The 20696-nt window shown below is 39.6% G+C and overlaps 1 protein-coding gene across 3 annotated transcripts in view; it reads left to right on the top strand.

Annotated features, from left to right (window-relative positions):
* BEAN1 (brain expressed associated with NEDD4 1) overlaps positions 1-20696 on the top strand; it is a 96952-nt gene that overhangs the window by 11216 nt on the left and 65040 nt on the right. For 2 of the 3 annotated variants that reach the window (XM_074286552.1, XM_074286550.1), the window contains exon 2: positions 9759-9893. The exons of the other annotated variant lie outside the window; for it this stretch is intronic. In XM_074286552.1, the coding sequence (XP_074142653.1) occupies positions 9869-9893 (25 nt within the window). In that variant the 5' untranslated portion in view covers positions 9759-9868. The remainder of the gene's footprint in view (positions 1-9758; positions 9894-20696) is intronic. 3 annotated transcript variants of the gene reach the window in all.

Genomic DNA, 20696 nt, shown 5'->3' with positions numbered 1-20696 from the left:
TTTTCCAGTTGTGTCTGACTCATCATGACCCCATTTGAGGTTTTCTTGGCAGAAATGATGGAGTGGTTTGCCCTTTCCTCCTCTAGCTCTTTTTACAGATGAGGAAATTGAGGCAAACAGGGCTACATGATTTGCTCAGGGTCACACAGCTAGTACATCTTTCTGACTCCAGACCCGGCACTTTAAACATTGCTCCCCTTACACCATATACACCTCAACATATTCTTTGACACAGTGACACTAGCCTCCTCACTGTTCCTCAAACAAGATACCCCATCTCCCATGTCTGGCCATTTTCACTGACTGTCCCTCATACCTAGAATGGTCTTCCTCTCACCCATAATTCCTGACTTACTGGCTTTCTTCAGATCTCAGCTAAAATCTCACCATCAACAAGAAGCTTTTTCCAATTCCCATTAAACTGAATGCCTTCCTTCTGTTGATCATTCCCAATTTATCCTGTATAAAGTTTGTTTGCACCTAGATATTCTCCGGTTCTCTCCCATTAGATGGAGCATTTTGAAAGCAGGGTCTATCTTTTGTCTTAATTTTCATCCCCCAACTCAGCCCAGTGTACATAGTAGGAGCTTAATGAATGTTTATTGACTCATCAATAATGGAGATCTTCAAGCGGAAGCTTGTAAGGGATAGTGTAAGAAGTCTTGCTCAAGTACAGGTTAAATGAGAGGCCCAGAGAGGTCCTTTTGAATCCTGATTTTTAGGAAACGTGCATTCATGCATGTGTATACATGTATGTCTTTTCCTCCCCCTAGGCATATCACTCCATCTTATATAATCTTCATTCCTCGTTCCTCTTTTTCTCAAAGGAGTTAATTAATTGTGAACTAATTAAGGGTTTTATGTCTACTGTTTGACACAGCGTTTAGAAACAAAAATCATTAGGGATAATGGCGGAAATTTGAATTGTCATCTACCATATGAAAATATTTATTTGGATGCCCCTAGAGGGATAGTCACCTAAGGCACTTCCCCTACTAACATTCAGTGCTCTTGATGAGGTAGAAGGAAGACAAACATTCTCTGCATGGCTTTGAAAAATCTTGCCAGTCTCATTCCCCCTCCTTTCCTTTTCTACATTCTATGTTCTAAGCAGACTGGACTCCTCATTCTTTTCCATCCCACCCTATTCTGGGAAGTCTTATAGTATGGTGAAAAGAGCATTGAATTTTGGTCAAAGGACTTGAGTTTGATTCTTGGCTCTGCCCCCTCATCTGTGTGATTTTAGGTAACTCATCTGCCATTCGAGTGTCTCAATTTTCTCATCTTTAAAATGAGAAGGAATAGATGAGATGCCTTTTAAGGTCCCTTCCTGGTCTAAGTTTATGCTCCTTTTTTTAAGGATTTGTGTAGTCCAGCAATTCTCACACTTTCTAGCCTCAGGGCTGCTTTTAGCACTTAAAAATTATCACAAACCCCCCAAGAAGCTTTGTTGCTGTGGATTTTACCTATCAATATAAACATGTTAGAGATGAAGACATCTTAGTATTATTATGAAGTTTTTGACTTTTGGAATCTTTGAAAAGGCCTGGGTTCCCCAAGAACTGGACCACATTTCAAAAATCATCAGTGTAGACTATCTGAGTATGATGCTTCCTCCTTTGTGTTCCAGGATGTTTTCCTCACTTTAAGGTGTGATTCAGGTACTCCCTCCTCCATGAAGCCTTCCTTTCTACTTTTTACTTTCTACCAATAATATAGAAATGAAAGCTGTGGAAATTTCTAGGACTCATGGCATGGGTGAGAGTAACTTGGTGATATGGATTGCTCTCAGTACTTAGGGATGGTTTGATGATGCCATAGTACATAGAGTGCCAGATCTGTAGTCAGGGCTCATCTTCCTGAGTTCAAATCCAGCCTCAGACACTTACTAGCTGTGTGACTCTGGGCAAGATGCTTAACCCTGTCTGCCTCAGTTTTCTCATCTATAAAATGACCCGGAGAAGGAAATAACAAATCACTCCAGTGTCTCTGCCAAGAAAATCCCAAATGTCACCACAAAGAGTCAGACCCACCTGCATAATGACTGAATAACAACAACAGTGGCTATAGCCAAGCATACAGATCACCAAAAAGGAAAAGAAGTCCATTTGTATGTGTCCTAGTCTGTTGCATTAATTCATCCTAGTCTTATGCATTATGTTATTCTTTGTATTGTCACATGCAAAAACCAGCCCATCTATAAATTGACACAAAAGTTGGAATTATAGGCTCTGAGAACTGGCAGAGACATCAAAAGAGCATCTAATCCAACCTCCTCATGTTGCATTTTATTAAGCTTCATGGAGGGGAAGTGACTTGTCTAGTCACACAGCTAGTTCTTACTAGAACTGAAACTTGAACCCAGTTCCCCAAGGCTTCATCCCAGACTCGTATACCAGTGTTCTTTCCACTATCCCATTCTGTTTAATTCAACAATGATTTATTCTATCTTGTCTCTAGTGAGATGCTAGAACAAAAAACAAAATGGTGGGAATACAAGGAGAAACCCAAAGCTGTCTTTGCCCTTCAGGGGTTCATAGTAAAAAAAATAAATAAAAAGTCAACCGATGGGTCATACACAACAGAATAAATTCCAAGAATTATGCAGTCATTATGAGAGTCATCCAGATTCACAATCGATTGTGCCTGCCAGGACATGTAATTGTAATTTTTATTATTGGCCTTTGTTAAAAGAAGAAAGGACATGTGATTTAGTTTAAACAACCCAGTACCAGCATCGTTCACTATGTTTGGCCCAAGGTTCTTTGCCATTAAACATCATCTTCCTTTAGGCAGCTATCATTAGTATTACAGTGTCCTTTTGGCTCATCATTGACATCATTCTTCTCACCAAGATAACAATTTCTCAAAGGCCAGGGACTGTGTAATATTTATCCTTGCATCTCACATGGCACTTATGAAAGGCACTAAAAAAGGGCAAACCTTGAGCACTTTGTTGCCCACATAAAGGAAGTCAAGATTTTTAAAACAACTAAGATCATTTCTTTAAAGTTTTTTTATTGAGTGCAAACACAGCAATTTCATAGACAATTAAGCTAATTTTTAAAAACAACTTTACTGAGTCAACAGATGGTAAGGGAGAAAACAATGACATTAATTCAAGAAATCTTTCATTAAGTTAAAAAGAGTGAGACTTTTATTTACTCAATTATTTTTTAACTCACTGGTTTTTAACTCAAAAAGATTTTTTTAATTTTTCATCACTTTTTTATGGCACCATTCACAAGACTTTGAATCAGAGAACCTGAATTGTATTATATCTCGTCATCTTAAGCAAGTCACATCCTCCCTTTTAGCCTCATTTTCCTTATCTGTAAAATGAGAATTATACTATCTGTCAGAAGGCTTTTCCAGGCTTGTAGCAGCTAGATTAAGCAACAGATAGAGTACTGGGCCTGAAATCAGGAAAACCAGAAAATAAAGCCTGCCTCTCTGATAGCAATTCCTGAGCAAGCCACTTAACTTCTGTCTGCTCAGTTTCTTCATCTGTACAATGGAAAAAATAGCAGCACCTACCTCTCAAGGCTATTATAAGGATAAAACAATGTTTATAAAGTGCTTTGCAAATCTTAAAGCACACTAAATGCTACTTTTATTGATGTGAATATCAAATGAGATAATATACATAAAGTGCTTCATAACTGTAGGGCACTATGTAACTGTAAGCTATAATTATTTTTGTTCTGGCTGAGGGCAGGTCCTATCTATCAGTTTGCCAGTTTCCATCTGTGGGTCTTTAAAACTACATCCTATTCTCAGTCACAGCATCTAGAGATGAAAGAGCATCTGGTCTGGCTTTCTCACTTGATGGATGCCAAAATTGGGCCTACGAACTCTGAGACACAAACTCAGGTGGTCTTTAAATTCATCCTTCCTGCCACCATTTCCCCATCCCTTTATTATTGCAAGGCCCATTAGGTAGGATGCGAGTCCTAAAAATTTCCATAGCCTTCATTTATATATCAACATCTAGGTGCTTAGTAGGAAGGAAGTTTCATGGTGGAGATAGTACCTGAGATAACAGTTTTTTTCCCAAAGGGTCCAAGTGCATTTTATAGATTTCTTTTTCTTCCTTGTTTTTTTTTTCCTGAAATCTATTGAGTCTTCAATCTCTATTTGAGATGATAAAGAAAAGTTTATCATCCACATATGAAATGAGATTGAATTCTAGTGCCTTCTCTGGGACCTCTCCAATAGTGATCCATTTTCTCTTGCTGAGCATCATTTATTTAATATGGCTACATACTACACTATTAAAAATTCTCTTCTTGCCAAGAAGCTTCATTTTCCAGAGTAAAGGCTAGTCTTGGATTTCTTAGGAGTTGTGAAAAAGTTAGGGATGCCCCAAGTACCAGGGAGGGAATGATGATAGCAGATATATCGTAATTTAAGATTTGCAAAGCACTTTATATAGTGTATCTTCTCTGATCCTCCATTGATCCTGGGAAATAAGTCTCTTATGATTCCTATTGTATAGATGAGTAAACTGAGGCAGACAGTGATTTTTCCAGGTGACTTTTCCACACATATCTCACTGAGGGCAGGACCAACTAATGCTGGGGGCTAAACATATATCCCATGTGCAGGAAGGAAAATGGCATCAGGAAATGGAGAGGTGCAAGCCAAGTTGGTATCTGGATGTCTTTACCAAGATCCAAGGGACTAAGACTCCTATTGGACAGAGATTTCTTTAGATCAAAAGGTTAGATTCTAATTCTTACATAAATTAAAATAATAATGATAATAGCTAGTATATATATATGTACTATCTCCCCTTAGAATCCACATGGTTTTATTGGGTCACACAAATGATTAGAAGTCTTAGAGGCAAAATGATGTCAGTCTACTTTCATATGTTAAGTGGGTAAGAAGCCCAGTTCTCTTAGAGAATGTAAGTCTCTTAGGAATGTGAGTTCCTAGTGGGTAAATTTTTGTAAAGCTCAAGGTCTAGTAGGCAGTTAGGTGCAGTGGACAGAGCACTGGTCCTAGAGTCAGAAAGGACTGACTTCCATTTTGGTCTCTGACAATTTTTAGCAAGTCAGTTAACCTCTGTTTGCCTTAATCCAGTAGAGAAGGAAATGGAAAACCATTCCAGTATCTTTACCAAGAAAGCCACATGGACAGTATAATCCTGGGTCACAAAAAGTCAGCAAAGATTGAATAACAACAAGGGATTCGAAGTACTTCACACATGTTATCCCATATAAGGTCCCTTTCAGTGATGAGGTTCAAGAAGTCGAGAATGCATGGAGTCTTCCATAATGAATTCACAGACTCAGATCCATTCATGGGGCAGAAAGCTTTATTATGATGCCATGAGGCAGGCAAAATTCCTTAAAAAGTCATGATTAACAAAGGGAAAGAGAGAACCTTTTATAGATGCTGATACTATGCTGGTTGCTTGCTCAGAAAGTTATATATAATAATCTCTGGGGTCAGCACCTGTAGTTTGGTCCCCTGATTGTACATAGTAACTATGGGGTCAAGATGAACTAGTCAGTTCCCTTTTTCTGGGTCTTAATCACCCCATCACTAGCATTTATGGGAAGTTCTTAAAACCAAGATTTTAATGGCTTAATTTGTTGCCCTTCCCAGAAGTATGTGTCTTTTAAAAAGGAACCTAAGAAATCTCAGAATCCCAGAGTTAAAAAGCATCTAACTTGTTATCTAGTTAAGGCATTTATCCCCTCTTGCAGCTTTCCCATTGAGTTCCCCACTTCTCCTTACAAATTTTCAGTAACAGAAATCTTACACCCTATCAACGCAGACCATTTCGTTGTTGGATCCCTCTAATTAAAAAAAATGAATTTTTTTAAATTTCAAAATATATCCAAGGATAGTTTTCAACATTCACCTTTGCAAAACCTTGTGTTCCAAATTTTTCTCCCTTCCTTTCCCCTATCCCTCCCCTAGACAGTAAGTAATCCAATGTTTTAAATATGTGCAATTCTTTTATACATATTCCTACATTTATCATGTTGCATGAGAAAAATCAGATCAAAAAGGGGAAAAATGAGAAAGAAAACAAAAAGCAAGCGAACAATGAATGACAAAAAAGATAAAAATGCTTTGTTGTACTCCACATTCAGTCCTCATAGTCCTCTCTCTTCACAAGTCTATTGGAATTGGCCTGAATTACCTCATTTTTGAAGAGTCATTCCTCAGAATTGATCATCACATAATCTTGTTGTTGCTGTGTACCATGTTCTCTTGGTTCTACTCACTTCACTTAGCATCAGTTTGTGCACGTCTCTCCAGGCCTTTCTGAAATAAGCCTGCTGTAATTCCTTCAATTTTGAAGAATTTTTCCTCCCTCTTCTAGCCCTTAGTCTGACTTCTTCTTCCATAGTCCATGAAATACATTGCTAGTGGTGGAATTTTAGACACGATGACTGCTATTGTTCATCTTTCATTTTCAAAGAGGATCAGACACATCATGATAGTGATACCTTGACATGTTCATGAATTGGATTTAAATGAGGCAAACCTCAGGACCCCTCAGTTGAAGAGAGATTTGCAGGGAAGAGAACTAGCCAGCTCATTTAAAACTCTACTGAATATAAATAACCAGCTACTGGGCCTGGAGTTAGGAAAATCTTAAGTCAAATCTGACTTCAATCATAGCTATGTGACCCTGGACAAAGTACTTAATCCCTATTTCCCTCAGTTCCTCATCTGTAAAATGGGGACATGTGAAGAAGGAAATGGCAAATCATTGCAGTATCTTTGCCATGAAAACTCCATAGACAAAAAAGTCTTTGAAGGTACATAAAGCTTGACGTAGCTGGATAACAACAATTTTTTTTCTACCTGTAACGGAAGCATCAAGTCTAAATATCCTGATCAGGATAAATCTTTCTCCTCTTGGATGATCATGGAGCATCTATTACAAATCATCCCCTCGGTGATGAAAAAGTTGGGCCCTGCTCAGTCATAAAATTCTCCTGAGTCACTTCTTCCTCTTCCCACCCCCCAATTCACTTCAGTGAAGATGGGAGGGGGGGCTTTGATGATTTAATTAGCATGATACCTTCTTAGATCTGCATTTCTAAGAGTCCCCCAGAGTGGGAAGGCTGATGAACAAGGAAATGAGAGGGAAATGAGGCAGACTTTTCGTGTATATTACAGAACCACTTAATAGCTCAAAGTACTGCACGCTGAATTCCCCTTGTTAGGAAATCCAATTAGAGATGAGTCAGAGAAAAGGATGGAAGTACTATCCTCCTGTACTTCGGCAACAAAATGAGAAAAGCTGAGCTAAGAGACCATGGGTTCATTCACTCACGGCTCAGTGAATGGAGTTAGTGACAGATATGTGGAACTTGAGCAAACTCTAAGCAGCTATTTTCCACCAGCAGTGGAAATGAAAGATACGCCAGATTATGAGAAAAAACTAAAGCCCCTGATTATTCACACAGTCCAATGGGCCTCCCATTATGGTTCCTAACATTCTCCAAGACCTTCCAAGTCTAAAAGTCCCTTTGAGTTCTGACATTATGGAACTTTGTGAACAAAAGATGTTGTGAATGTGATTTAATCTTATCTTGATGACTCAGGATCTAAAGAGTATCCTTTATAAATGGGTGACAACCTCAAGAACAATTGAGATGTTTCAAAAACTCAAGCACCTTTTTTTTTTCTAACACCCCCTCACACACATACACAAACATACACATATACAAGAATGAATGAATGAATGAATGAATGAATGAATGAATGAATTAGGTCAATCCCAGAGGCTGGCATTGTTTGCACTCTGACTCACCAGCCCTAGTATCTGAAAGAGATCTGTGTGCCCTGAAGTAGGGAAGTCTGTTTTTCCTTGGCAAGACAGCCTTCACCTCCAGTGAACATGACTGATTGTTAATTAAGTCCTTAGCATACAGATTAAATCAGCATTTTCATCAACTATAGTTCATTTGGTGGTGATGTACAAGTGACCACAATCCCAAAGAAATAATCACCAAATTGCATTCTATTTTACACATTCACACACTGCTCCAGAACATACCAGGAAGAATTGACTCAAATCTTTTAACAATAGGATTACAGAATGTGGGCAGATTATTCAAATGTTTTGAAATTCTGTTCTCTGCTTTTATAAAGGAGTTGTCCCAACCTCTTCACACCAGAAGGAGAAAAGTTTTGTTGTTGTTTTTAATGCTTTCAAGAAATCACAGAATCATAAAATCTCAGTGCTAAAAAGAAATCCAAAGATCATCTAGTCTAAATTCTGTTACTATATCATTATCATGTTGGGGGTCCTTTCCCAGGCTCTCCCAGGTCATACAGTTGATTCCAAAGTTTTTGAGAGTGTTTTTAGATCAAAACTTCATGTACCAACTTTCCCTCCACGTCAGTTTTTGTTTGTAACCTTTTCAAGCTAGATAGGACTCACATGATTCAAAATCTTTAGTCTGAAGGCTTTTTTCTAGTGATCAGCTTGGTGACTGATCCCTGGGGACATCTTAATTCTGTTGGTACCCCTCATCATCCTGCAATTTGTCTCCTAATTATTTGTATACAGCTTACTTCCCAATTATACTGTAAAATTCTCAAAACAAGGGATTATTTCATATGTCTTCACGTAGTGCCCAACACATAGTAAATGTCCCAAAATAGTAAATGTCCCAAAATGTTCATTATCCTAAGATATTTGAGCATGACAGAGTAGACAGAGAAAAAGCCACTGAACCAGGACATCCTGGCTTCATGTTCCACTTGTGACATATACCAGTCATGCCATCCTGGACAAGTCACTTGACCTTTTATTAATGCCCATAATTTTAGAGCATGTATTCATTTGCATTGGTAAATGTGAGAGAGAGACAGAGACAGAGAGAGAAGGCGGGAAGGAGAGGGAGATAGGGAAGGAAGGAGAAAGGGAGAAAGAGGGAGGAAGAGAAAAAGGAAAGGAAGGAGAGAGGGAAGAAAGAAGGTAAGAAGGGAAAGAGGGAGGGAAAAAAAGAGAAGAGGAAAAAGGGAGGGAGGGAGAGAGAAAAGGAGAATATGGGGCTGGGATATTTATCATCATGGGATTAGTCATGACTAGATTTAACTTCTATGTAGTAACCAGATCATATTCTCTTAGACAACCAAGTAAATTTGGCCAACATGTTGTTGGAGCCCAGATCTTATTCAGCAAAAAAATCATAGCTGGCTTATTCCTATGCTCAAACTAAAGTCCCCTTTCCAAGGAGAAGGGGAAAATACTGCCGGCTTGGAGAAGACCAAGAAGGATCTCCTTTTCCTGTTGAGGTAGGATTTGAGTTGTCTTAAAAGGAAGCTGGGAAAAACTAAAAGGCTGAGATGAGGGAAGAGTGTTCCTAGAATGGAGGAGCTAATGCTGAAGCAGAGAAAGAAGAGCTAGGGTGATGTGCTTGAGTCACAAATCTCTTGGAACTCAATCTGAGGGAGTCACTGTACTGGACTGTACCAGATGAGGGATACAGGGTTCAGAAGGAGCCAGCATGGTACAAAGCAATGAGCTAGACTGGGATTTGGAACATATTCTGGGTCTAAGTCTAATATGTGACCAAATAGCTGTGTCACCTTGGGTGAGTGATTTAATCACTCTGAGACTCAGTTTCTTCATCTGTAAAATCAGGAGCTGGCACTGGATCATCCTTCACAACCCAGCCGGCTCTGACATTCTTTGACTGCCATTCTGATGTTCTGTGATTTTCTAGGTTAGCAGAGGGATTAAAAGTCATTGTTTTTGTCTCTCTGTCCTTCAGATGAGCAGAGCATCCTTCCGTGTAAGAAGGAGGATCTGCAGTGTGACAACGGGCTGTGCCTGCTGAACTGGCTACGCTGTCACTACAAGAAGGACTGTAGTCGAGACTACATGTCCATCAAAATCACCTGCTCCAGTAAGTCTTCTCCCTCACCCCATTCCCAAGGCTAGTGCCTCCCAAGCTCTGGACCGCCTGATATGGGGGCCTCCCTGTCCAGCCAGGCCCTGGCTTGGATGCTTTGGGAAGAATGTTGGTGTTTTTATCATGGAGTTTGCCAAAGAATTAAATTAATCGAATAGTGAGTGCCCAGGGAGGGCAGGAAGGAGGGGGAAAAGGGGAAATGTTTGTATTACAGTGGAAAGAACACCTGACATGAAATCAGAGGCCTCAGCTCTGCTACTTACTAAATGGTGAGACCATGGACAAGTCACTTTAATTTCATCTTCATTAAAGGGCCCTTTGGATTAAATTGGGTGGCCCAGAGGCATCTCAAATCCAACATCCCCAAAACAGGATTCATTATCCTTCTCCCCCAAATTCCTTGTTACTGTCTAGGACATCACCATCCTTCCAGACACACTGTCCATCCTCAGCTTCTCCCTCAAATTCACCCCCTTATCAAATCTATTGTCAGTTCTCATGATTTGTACCTTCATGATATCACTTAAGTGTCCCTTTCTCAATATTCATAAATACCTTCATCCTGGGGCACCTGGATTACTGCAATGGACTTCTAATTGGCTTCCCTACTTCAAGTCTCTCCTCACTCAAACCATGGACCAGTCATCTGACAAAGTGATATTTCTAAAGTACCATGTCAGCCCCCTGCTCAGTGAGCTTCAGTAGCTTTCTGTTACCTCTGGGATAAAATATAAAATCTTCTGTTTGGCTTTTACTTAAAGTCTTCATCCCCTGGCTCCTTTCTACCTTGCTTATATTTTATTACCCTTCACATAGTCTAGGATCTACAGCTTATTTGCAATTTCTTGAAACACAGTAAAGGAGATAATAGTTGTAAAGCATTTAACACAATGTCTGGAATAATAGGTGCTTTATAAATGCTAACTAATTATTACTATTTTTGTAGTAGTGGTAGTATTGTTTTGTTATTATTATTATTATTATCTCTTTTCTCCTTGCTTTTCCACTTGCAAAAGGCCTCCCATACTTAGAATAGTCTGCTTCTACATTTCTGCCTTTTAGTTTTCCCAGCATCCTTTAAAATCCAGCTCAAATCTCACCTCTGTAGAAGGCTTTTTTTGTGCCTCAAGGTAATAGTACCTAGTAGAGGCAAATTGGAGGCTCGGTAGGTAGAGCACTGGTTCTGGAGTTAGAATAAACCCAAATTCAAATCTAGCCTCAGACATTCACCAGCTCCATGACCCTCAGCAATCCACTTTACTGTAATCTGTCTTGGTTTCTTCCTCTGTAAAATAGAAATAATAGTACCTACCTCTCAGATTTATTACAAGGATAAAATCAGATGATATTTGCAAAATATTTTGCAAACTTTAAAGCATTATATAAATGCTAGATATCATTCTTTTCTCAAATTACTTTCATCTTCTTCCTCTCTCTTTTTCTCTCTTTCCCTTTCCATCTCCTTCCTCCCCTCTCCTCTCTCTTTCCCCTCCCTCTCTCTCTTTCACTCCTTCTCTTTCCTTTCTCTCTCTTCCTCCTCTTCTCCTTTTCCTTCTTTCTCTCCCTTTCTCCCTTCTTCTCTCCTCCTATCTCTCTCCCTCTCCTTTCCCTCTATGTCGGTATTTCTCTCTCCTCCCCCTCTTTCTCTTTTCTCCTTCTCTCTCTCTCCTTTACTTCTCCTCTTCTCTCTCTCCTTTTCCTTCTTTCTCCCATTTCAGCCATTCCTTAGCCCTTTCTGAAGCCACCTGGCTCTCAAGTAAACAACCATCTTCCAGGTGAAGGATCAGCCTATTAAGGAGGACGCTGACAAGAATCTTACAGGCAATGATTAAGAGAGAGAATCTCCATCCCCTGTGATTGTCACAGGATAATCTACTTCCTTTTCCTTATAGAGATGGACAATAAAGGCATCCTTAATTTTAAATTTAATCTGCTTTTTAAAACATTTTCCCTATCACCACCTTAAGTTTAGGTAACCAACAAAACAACGAATCAAGACCTGATAACAACAAGAACATTTCTATAGTTTTTGAAGGCTTGCAAAGTGCTTTACATATGTTGTCTTACTTAATCCTTACAATTCTGTAAGGTAGGTGCTATTGTTATTCCCATTTTACAGCTGAGAAACTGAGACTGGAGACCTTATATAATTTGTCCAGAATCACATAATTAATAAGTGTCTAAGGCAGTATTCAAATCCATGTCATCTTAACTCTAAGGCAGGAAACTTTTTCCACTTTAGCATCTGCTTGCCCTTATCTTCCAAATATCCCAGGAAACACCATTAACTGTTTACATCATTTGGAATCTGTATGCAATCCAAAGATCCTTTTAAATAACAACTATTGCTACAAGTTACATTCATATAAAGGCAGTGGGTACAGTGGGTAGAGCACTGAGCTTAGAATCAGGAAGACAAGGGTACAAACACTGCCTTAGATATTTAATAGCTATAGAAACCTGGGCAAGTCATTTAGCCTCTGTGGACCTCAAATCATTCCCTAACATTTAGGATAGTGGTATGCAGGGAAAATATTGAACTTAGAGTCAGGGAATTTGGATTCAAATCCTAGCTTTGTAAATTACTAGTTATGTGACCCTGAACAATAGCTTCAGAATCCTTTGGGCCTCAATTTTTCTCATTTGAAAAAGGAGGGATTTGGACAAAAAAGACCTCAAGGGATCACTTCCCACTCTAAAACCATAATTCAGGGATCTGCTAAAAGAGGATACAGGATGGAATTCCCATTCTAGGAATCTTCGTGATGTAGAAATCACAGATCTTTCATATGTGTGTGTGTACACACACACACACACACACACACATATATATATATATATATATATATATATATATATATATGGAGAGAGCAATAAGAAGGGAGTTTAATTAACATATAGGCTAATTTACATTTTTATATATAAATATATTATGTATATGTGGAAAGAGAAAAATAGAGGGAGAGAGAAATGGAGGGAGAGACAGAGAGAGAGAGAGAGAGAGAGAGAGAGAGAGAGAGAGAGAGAGAGAGAGAGAGAGAGAGAGAGAGAGACTGATAGAGAGAAACAAAAAGAGAGAGAGGCAGAGGAAGGGAGAGTCAAAAAGAGACAGAAAAAACAGAGACAAAGACAGGGGTGGGGGAGAGATTAATACTCTCAAGTGGAAGCAGGTGGCACAGTGGATGTAGCACTGGGCTATGAATCAGGAAGATTCATCTTCCTGAGTTTAAATCTGGATTCAGACTCTTCCTAGGTGTGTGACCCATAACACATAATTTAACCCTGTTTGCCTCAGTTTCCTCATCTGTAAAATGAGCTGGAGAAGGAATGACAAATCTCTCCAGTGTCTTTGTCAAAAAAAAAAAAAAAGGGGGACATGAAGACTGAAACAACTCAACTAGGACAACAAACTTTGAGGCACTCTCATAGAATTCGAGTATGTCAAAGTTCAAAAGGGCCTTAATACTTAGAATGGAAAAAAGAACATACAATATAGAGTCTTAGGAGTTGGAAGGGGTCTGTCAATTTCCCAATTGATAAATGGTCAAAGGATGTGAACAGATGAAGAAATTAAAGTCATTTGTAGCCATTTGAGAAAAATCCTTGAAATCACTACTGATCAAAGAAATGCAAATTATGACAACTCTGAGGTACCCCTACACACCTGTCAGATTGGCTAAGACGACAGGAACAAATAATGATGAATGTTGGAGGGGATGTGGGAAAAATGGGACACTGATGCATTGTTGGTGGAGTTGTGAAAGAATCCAGCCATTCTGGAGAGCAATTTAGAACTATGCCCAAAGGGCCATAAAATGGTGCATATTCTTTAATCCACCAGTGACACTACTAGGCTTTTATCCTAAAGAGATCATGAAAGAGGGGGAAAGACCCACATGTGCAAAAATGTTTGTAAGAGTTGGAAGAGGCCTTTAAATGAATGTTAGACTTGAAACATAGTAGGTGGTTAACAAATGTGATTGATTAATTGATAGTCTCATAGAACTTACTTTGAGGTAAAACTAGCCCTTCTGGTGTGAGGGTTTGCCAAGCCCTTTCAGGACTACTCACCTACTTATAATGTCTACCTTCACCCAATCCTCCCCTATGGTTCCAAGAAGCCTTAGCATGTGCAGCAGCCACACAGCAGTAAAGCATCCTGGCAAGTGGGGTAAAACAGGTTGAGGGTAATCACCCAGGCTTCAAACCTGTCAGTGAGTTAGGGGAGTATCTCTGTACATGTCTCCATGCATGTGAAGACTTCCCCATGAAAATGAGTGAATGAGAACCATTTGTCCAAACACTACGGAGTGCTTAGTGCTTGGTCAGATATTGAAGACATCAGGATCATTCCGTACGTCCCAGACCTTCTTTGGTCATCTTGACATTTTTTGGGTCCTGTCCCTGAACTTTGATGACTCTGGAAGAGAAAGGCTGATGACTTTGTGCAACTCTGTCTCCCTTAAATCAAGTTCACACATGAGTCAAAATGTGACCCTGTGATATCCTTGGTCCTCTTCCAAAGGACAAACAATACCACCACCTTACATATGACCTTAGAACTCAGTGTTAGGGTTTAAAGATGAATTATTCCAACCACTTCATTTTGCATGTAAGAAAACAGAAGCCCAAAGAGTTAAGTGACATGAATCCAATTCTTCTGACTCTGAGCTTGATGTATTTTTTACTATCTCACTTGTTTTATTTCATTTTCATGGTCGTTTTGTGAATCGGGCAGAGGTGAAATATTTCCATAAATTTTGAAGCTTTGGTGCAGGGAGGAGAGAACGGTGCATTGGGAGGAAAATATATGCATTTATTTTGGTGACCTATGCCTCTTTAGCAAGAATTCTTAATGTTATGGGTGTCCTGGGGCCATTGGCAGTTCAGGAAACCTATGGACTCTTTCTCAGAATGGTACTTTTAAATGTCTAAAATAAAATACATAAGATTATAAATTATGGTCAGTTAGACAGTACAGTAGATACAGTGCCAGACCTGGAGTCAAGAAGATGAGCCTCCAATACTTACTAGCTGTATGATTCTGTTTGCCTCAAATTCCTCATCTATAAAAGTGAGCTGGAGAAGGAAATAGCAAACCACTCCAATATCTTTGCCAAGAAAATCCCAAATGCCGTCATGAAGAGTTGGACTCGACTGAAAATGACTGAGTGACAAAAATGACAACAAGCACATCTATATTATGCACAGTTCTGCTTCATTCAAATCCAATTCATGTGCAAGTCAAGATGTCAGGGGTCTACTTTAAGAACAAAGAATGAACAACAAATATATGTATACTTGTATTTGTGTGTGTTTGTGGGTATTGTATTTGTGAGTATGAATGAGTGTATATAAACAGCATTTAGTGCAGTTTTAAGTGCATCAAGATGCAACTTTGTGGGGAGGTATATAGACACACATGCACTTAAATGCATACATGTGCATGTGTTCATCTTGGCCCTTCTGAGATACCATTACTGGCTCCATTCTACAAAAGCGAAAACTGAGGCTCAAAAAATGTTAAATGGGTTCTAAAAGGGCAGACAACTAAGTGTCTGAAATAGAAAGTCAGGTCTGCCTGACTCCAAGTCCAAAGCTCTATCCACTGCACCACCCAGCTACTCTGAAAGTTAAAAGGGCTTCTGAGTTCCCTTTCAACTCCTAAGAAATTTTTTTGTTGTTTGTTGTTGTTGTTTTTTTTTTTAATTTACTGATTGAAATTTTAATTTTTTTTTAATTTTTAAAAATGTTTCACTTTTTTTCCCCAATATTGTTTGGAAATGGAAGAAAGGCAGGCAAACTTTTTTTTTTAAAACAAAGCTCCTCTTGTTCTCCTTGACTTTGATTATATCTAGAGACTTGTAGGGAAGAAATTATTTTCACCTTTTGACAGACAGATGACAGGAAGGAGGAAATCTTCCAGAAATGCTTCAGGGGCCCTTTTACAGAAGGAAACCAACCAAAAGCCAGGAGAAGATGAGCAGAATTGGTCAACAGTTTCTTGGACAGGTCATTACGGAGTTGGCCAGATATCTGCAGACCTCCCTAAACTGTCGTTCCCCACCACAATAAACAGCTCAATTACTTGGAGGAGAACTGAGGGAAGGCAGAAGAGAGCTGGCCAGTCTGCCTCCACCTTAAAACTAGCATTAAGATTTCCTGGGCCTGCCCTGGTCAGAAGGAAGAGATTGTCAGCATACAATCCATCAAAATCAGCCTGACTGGCTCTGGCGCCATTAATCATGGCCAACCATTCCTCAGAAAGAACTTCCCACCCTATTTTCATAGCACACAGTCAATCTTCTCTTCCAGGATCATCTGGATAATATAATTATATTGCCCAGCACATACCAAGAAGGGGGTTGGAAGGTGGAACAAGGGGTGATTCTACATAAAGAGGAAAAATAAAATTTATTTGGCTTTAGAAAGAAGCTACAACCCTCAGCAGAGGGTTGTAAAAGAAATTACCGAATCTTCTCTATAATAAGCATCCATAAAGGCATCTATGTATTAAGGTCAGAGTCAGGAAATTTGGATTCATGTCCAATCTTTGTGCCTCAATTTCCTTAACTGGAAAGTAAAGAGGGTTGTGTTAGATAGTCTGTGGTCTCTGACATTCCACATTCTAAGGTCCCATCTAAGGTTACACTATATTTGATCAATCAATCAATAAGTTTTTGTTAACCTACTATGTGCCAAGTCACTTTCAACTCTTAAGAGTCTATGTTCTATCTATCATCCTAAGTGTTTAGGCTTTTCCAGCTTTGGCATTCTTTGATTCCAGGAGAGTGCTTCAAAGAGTATTCAACATTAAATGTGTATAATACACATATGTGATTGTACAGTGTGAGGACTCCTAGCATGGGAATCCTCTCTACCAATGAAGATTGCATTCTATCTGTGTGATTTAGCAAATCATCAGATCATGAATTTAGAGTAGGAAGTGACCCCCAAAAATCCTTTTATCCAAGTCTCTCCTTTTACAGATAGAGCACATAGGTGATGCAGTGGATAGAATTCCAAACTTGGAGTCAAGAAGACTCCTTTTTTCTGAATTCAACTCTTCAAGCACTTACTAGCAGTGTGACTCTGGACAAGTCATTTCACTCTGTTTACCTGTTTCCTCATTTGTAAAATGAGTTAAAGAAGGAAATGACAAATCACTCCAGTATTTTTGCCAAGAAAACCCCAAATGGGGTCATGAAGAGTTGAACATGGCTGAAATGACTAAATAAAGCAAAACTGCTGTCCTATGCAGTTATCCCCACATACACACAGCCCTTTTACCCTATTCTGTCCCTGATTGTTAATCTCAGCAACAGCTTCTTCAGGCTTTCTGCTTTTACTGGGGGAAGGGAAGGGGACTTTCTCCGTTTAATATGAATAATGATTGGAGCTGAATAGAACAGAAAGGAGGAGTAGATTTACTGAGACTTTCCATTGAATTATTCTTCCTCTCTGCCCCATCAGCTTCTCAGGGAGCCCTTGAGGGAGGGAAGGATCTGAAGGCAAGCCCAGCATAAAGGAGTGTAAAAAGGAAATGAATTTTAGTCCAAAATAATCCTACTGTTCCCCTGTAGGGATAGAATTGTAGACTTTCAGATCTAGTCCAGCCTTCCATTCAGTTCAAAAACCTGTTCTATAGGAACATTAACAGTCATCTTCCAGAATATTTCCACTAAGAGGGAACTCTATCTTTGAAGCAAATGATTCCATTTTCCAACAGGAATGAAATCTCATCTTTTGTCTCAAGCTCCAAGTCTGGGTGCCCTTCCCCCAATTATTGTTTCTGGTCAATTTCTCTTCCTGTTCTCCCCTATTCCCATGGGTTCATCAATCACCTCCACGCTGATAACTTTCCAATCTATATATCCACAGCTAATCTCTCTCCCTTTAACTCTACCCCCACAGCTATTCCATGGCTCCTACCGCCAGCCGATTTCTTATCAACAAGCATTTATTAGTATGTGAAAGAACAGGACTAGATATCGGGAATATAAAGACCAAAGAGCAAAAGTCCTCCCTCTCAGGGAGTGTAGATTCTGTCAGTACCTCATGCTCAAGTCTCTAAAATGGGACCCTTCATCTTCTTCTGAAAACCTGCCCTGCCTCCACATTTCCTTTAGTGTACTGATGACACAACCATTAGCCTCAAAGCGATGAGCTATTTGTACCTCTCCCTTCTCCCTGCTCCCCTTCCGCCCACTAAACAATGTCTCTTCTACCTCTCTCAAACCCCTTCCCTCTTTTCCTCTCCCGTAACCACCAAGCAGGGTCAGGCCTTTATTGCCTCTTGTCTGGAGCAGTGTAACAGAACCTTAATTTAATCTCCCAGCCTGCAGTCTCCCTCCTCTCCCCCATTGGTTCTTTGTCGTGACACTCCCTGATCAGAACCCTTCTTTGGCTCATTGCCGATTCTAGAATAAATTACAAATTTCTTTGACATTTGAGGCCCTCCCTCTACAATCTGAGTCTAGCTCACTCTTGCAGACTTATTGAATCCTTTTTTACTTTCTCATATTCTGTGCCAGCTGACTGAGTGTTTCTCCATTTAATCCTCTTATTTCTTGTCATCTTTCATTCTTCCTGTTGCTCAGCTTCCCCATCCTTGTGTCCCCTTTTATTATTGATGAGTTCCTTCCAAACTCCATGTGGAGGAAGGACCCAGACCAGCTCTGTCATGATGCCCCTGCTCAGGTATCCCTTTCTCACTGTTCCTTTCCCTTCCTCCTTAGTTAAGCTCCCTGAGGGCAGGTATTGTCTGTTTTGTTTTGTTTTCGCTTGTATTTGTATTCCTAGAACTTTATACAATTTTTGGCATTAATCAATCATATACAAGATATCACAATTAGTACGCTCTTAATAAATGTTTATTGCTTTGATTGCCTTCATGCAAACTATCTCCCATATTAAGAATATACTCAATTGTTTTTTCTATCTTTGAAAGCCTTTTCTTTCAAGGCCCAGCTAAGGCCTTTCCATAAAACCTTGGCTGTCCCTCTACCTAGGAGAATTTGTAAGGACAGAATTATTCTAGAGCATTTTCTGTGATCCCTTCATTTGCCATCATCTACCAAGTAGAATATTTCTTCCTCAAATTATTGTTTTTGGTCAATTTCTCCTTTTGGTCTCCTCCACTGCAATAAATTCATCAATCATCTCTGAGCTGATAACTCCCAATCTATATAGCATACCTATCCGTCTCTGTGTTTTAATCCTTCTAATAGAATATAGATTCTTTCAGAGCAGTTTATGTCACTTTCCATCTTTCCAGATCCAGGGCTCAGCACTGGACCTTGAACATTTTAGACAGTTAATGAATTTTTATTGGGTTAAATAATTGAACCAAAATATGTTTCTGTCATTTTCCTGTGAGGTCCTAATTCTGCCCTCTATGGTCATATAGAACAAGCATTTTCCTTCATTCACTTGCCAGCCCCTCAGATATTGTGAGGCAGCAATAATGTCATTCTCCAAACTTCCCCTCAACTACAGCAAGAAGAGACTTTACTTTAGTCCAAACCATTTACAAATTTGGAAACTGAGGAGCAACAGCTTCCCCAAAGTGACTGCTTAGGTACTAAAGGTTTGATTCAAACCTAGCTTTTTTTGACTCTACATCAGCTTACTTTCCATTGGATACCACACTATCTCTCTATTCTGTCATACATAGAAATCATTCCTAGTAGATAGGTACCTGCTCTGTTTCCTGGAGAAGAAGTCACAATACTGAGCAGGAGAATATACTCCCTTATCATCTTTAATTGGGACCAAAAATAAAAAAGAGTCTTTCAGGCCATTTCAAAACAAAAACTCTGTGCCATCTGTGGCCAGCTCCCCTTAGAGGGTTTGGAGAGGATATTGTTGCTGATCCCCTCTAGCAACTAGCTTGGCTGGACTGTGTTGACAGGCATGTGAACAGCTCATCCCACCTCTGTCTGGAGGTATCCGATAGAACTGTGAACACCTGGAACCTTAGTCACCCCAGAAAAAAATCTGCATTCCCATTCTCAGGTCTACAAAGCACCTGACTCCTTACCCAGACATTCAGAATATGTTGCCAGGATACCCGCATCAACAATCCCTGGCATTGCTTTGATTCCTTGAAGCAAATCACCTTTTCTCCTTGAAACTACAACTTTTATTCCATTGCTGTCAGTGAGAAAACAGTCTTGATCCTCCAATAGTACATGCACCTGAAAGAATAGAAATAACAGTTACATACACACACACACACACACACACACACACACACACTGTCCTTCAGACTTGAAGAGGACCAAAATGACATCCTGACACAGTGTGTCTGACTATGGCTGACCAGACCAATACAAGCTGGAAGTGGAGAGGTCTCTAAATTGGTGCATCTCACATTTCTTTTGAGCTATTACAATTCTTTGCTTATAGGGCACAGCAGCTTTTTTGATGTGGGTGTGCCGTATTGGGCAGTCTTGTGCCAATGTCTCCCATGTCTCACAATAGATTCAGAGAGACCTCAAGTGTCCTTGTATTGCTGCTTCTGCCCTCCATGTGAGCACTTACCTTGTGTGAGTTCTTCATAAAATAGTAATTTAAGCCAATTGCATTTAGCATTTGAACAATGTGGCTACACCCTTAGTGAAAACCACCTGGTTTTCACTGGCCAGCAGAGCTCAGAGGCATGAAGCAGGGGCACAGCACCCCCTTCTCAGAGACTGTATCTTTCTTTTAAAGGCTCCTGGTGCTGGTGATCTGAGAGAAGTTCTTGTAGACCAGAAAATTTTTTGTAATTCCAGAAAGATCACTCATATGGAC

The sequence above is a fragment of the Sminthopsis crassicaudata genome, chromosome 2 (assembly GCF_048593235.1).
Source record: "Sminthopsis crassicaudata isolate SCR6 chromosome 2, ASM4859323v1, whole genome shotgun sequence".
In the NCBI taxonomy this organism is placed as follows: domain Eukaryota; kingdom Metazoa; phylum Chordata; class Mammalia; order Dasyuromorphia; family Dasyuridae; genus Sminthopsis; species Sminthopsis crassicaudata.
Note: the sequence above shows the minus strand (reverse complement) of the source record. Positions and strands in the feature narration are given on the sequence as shown.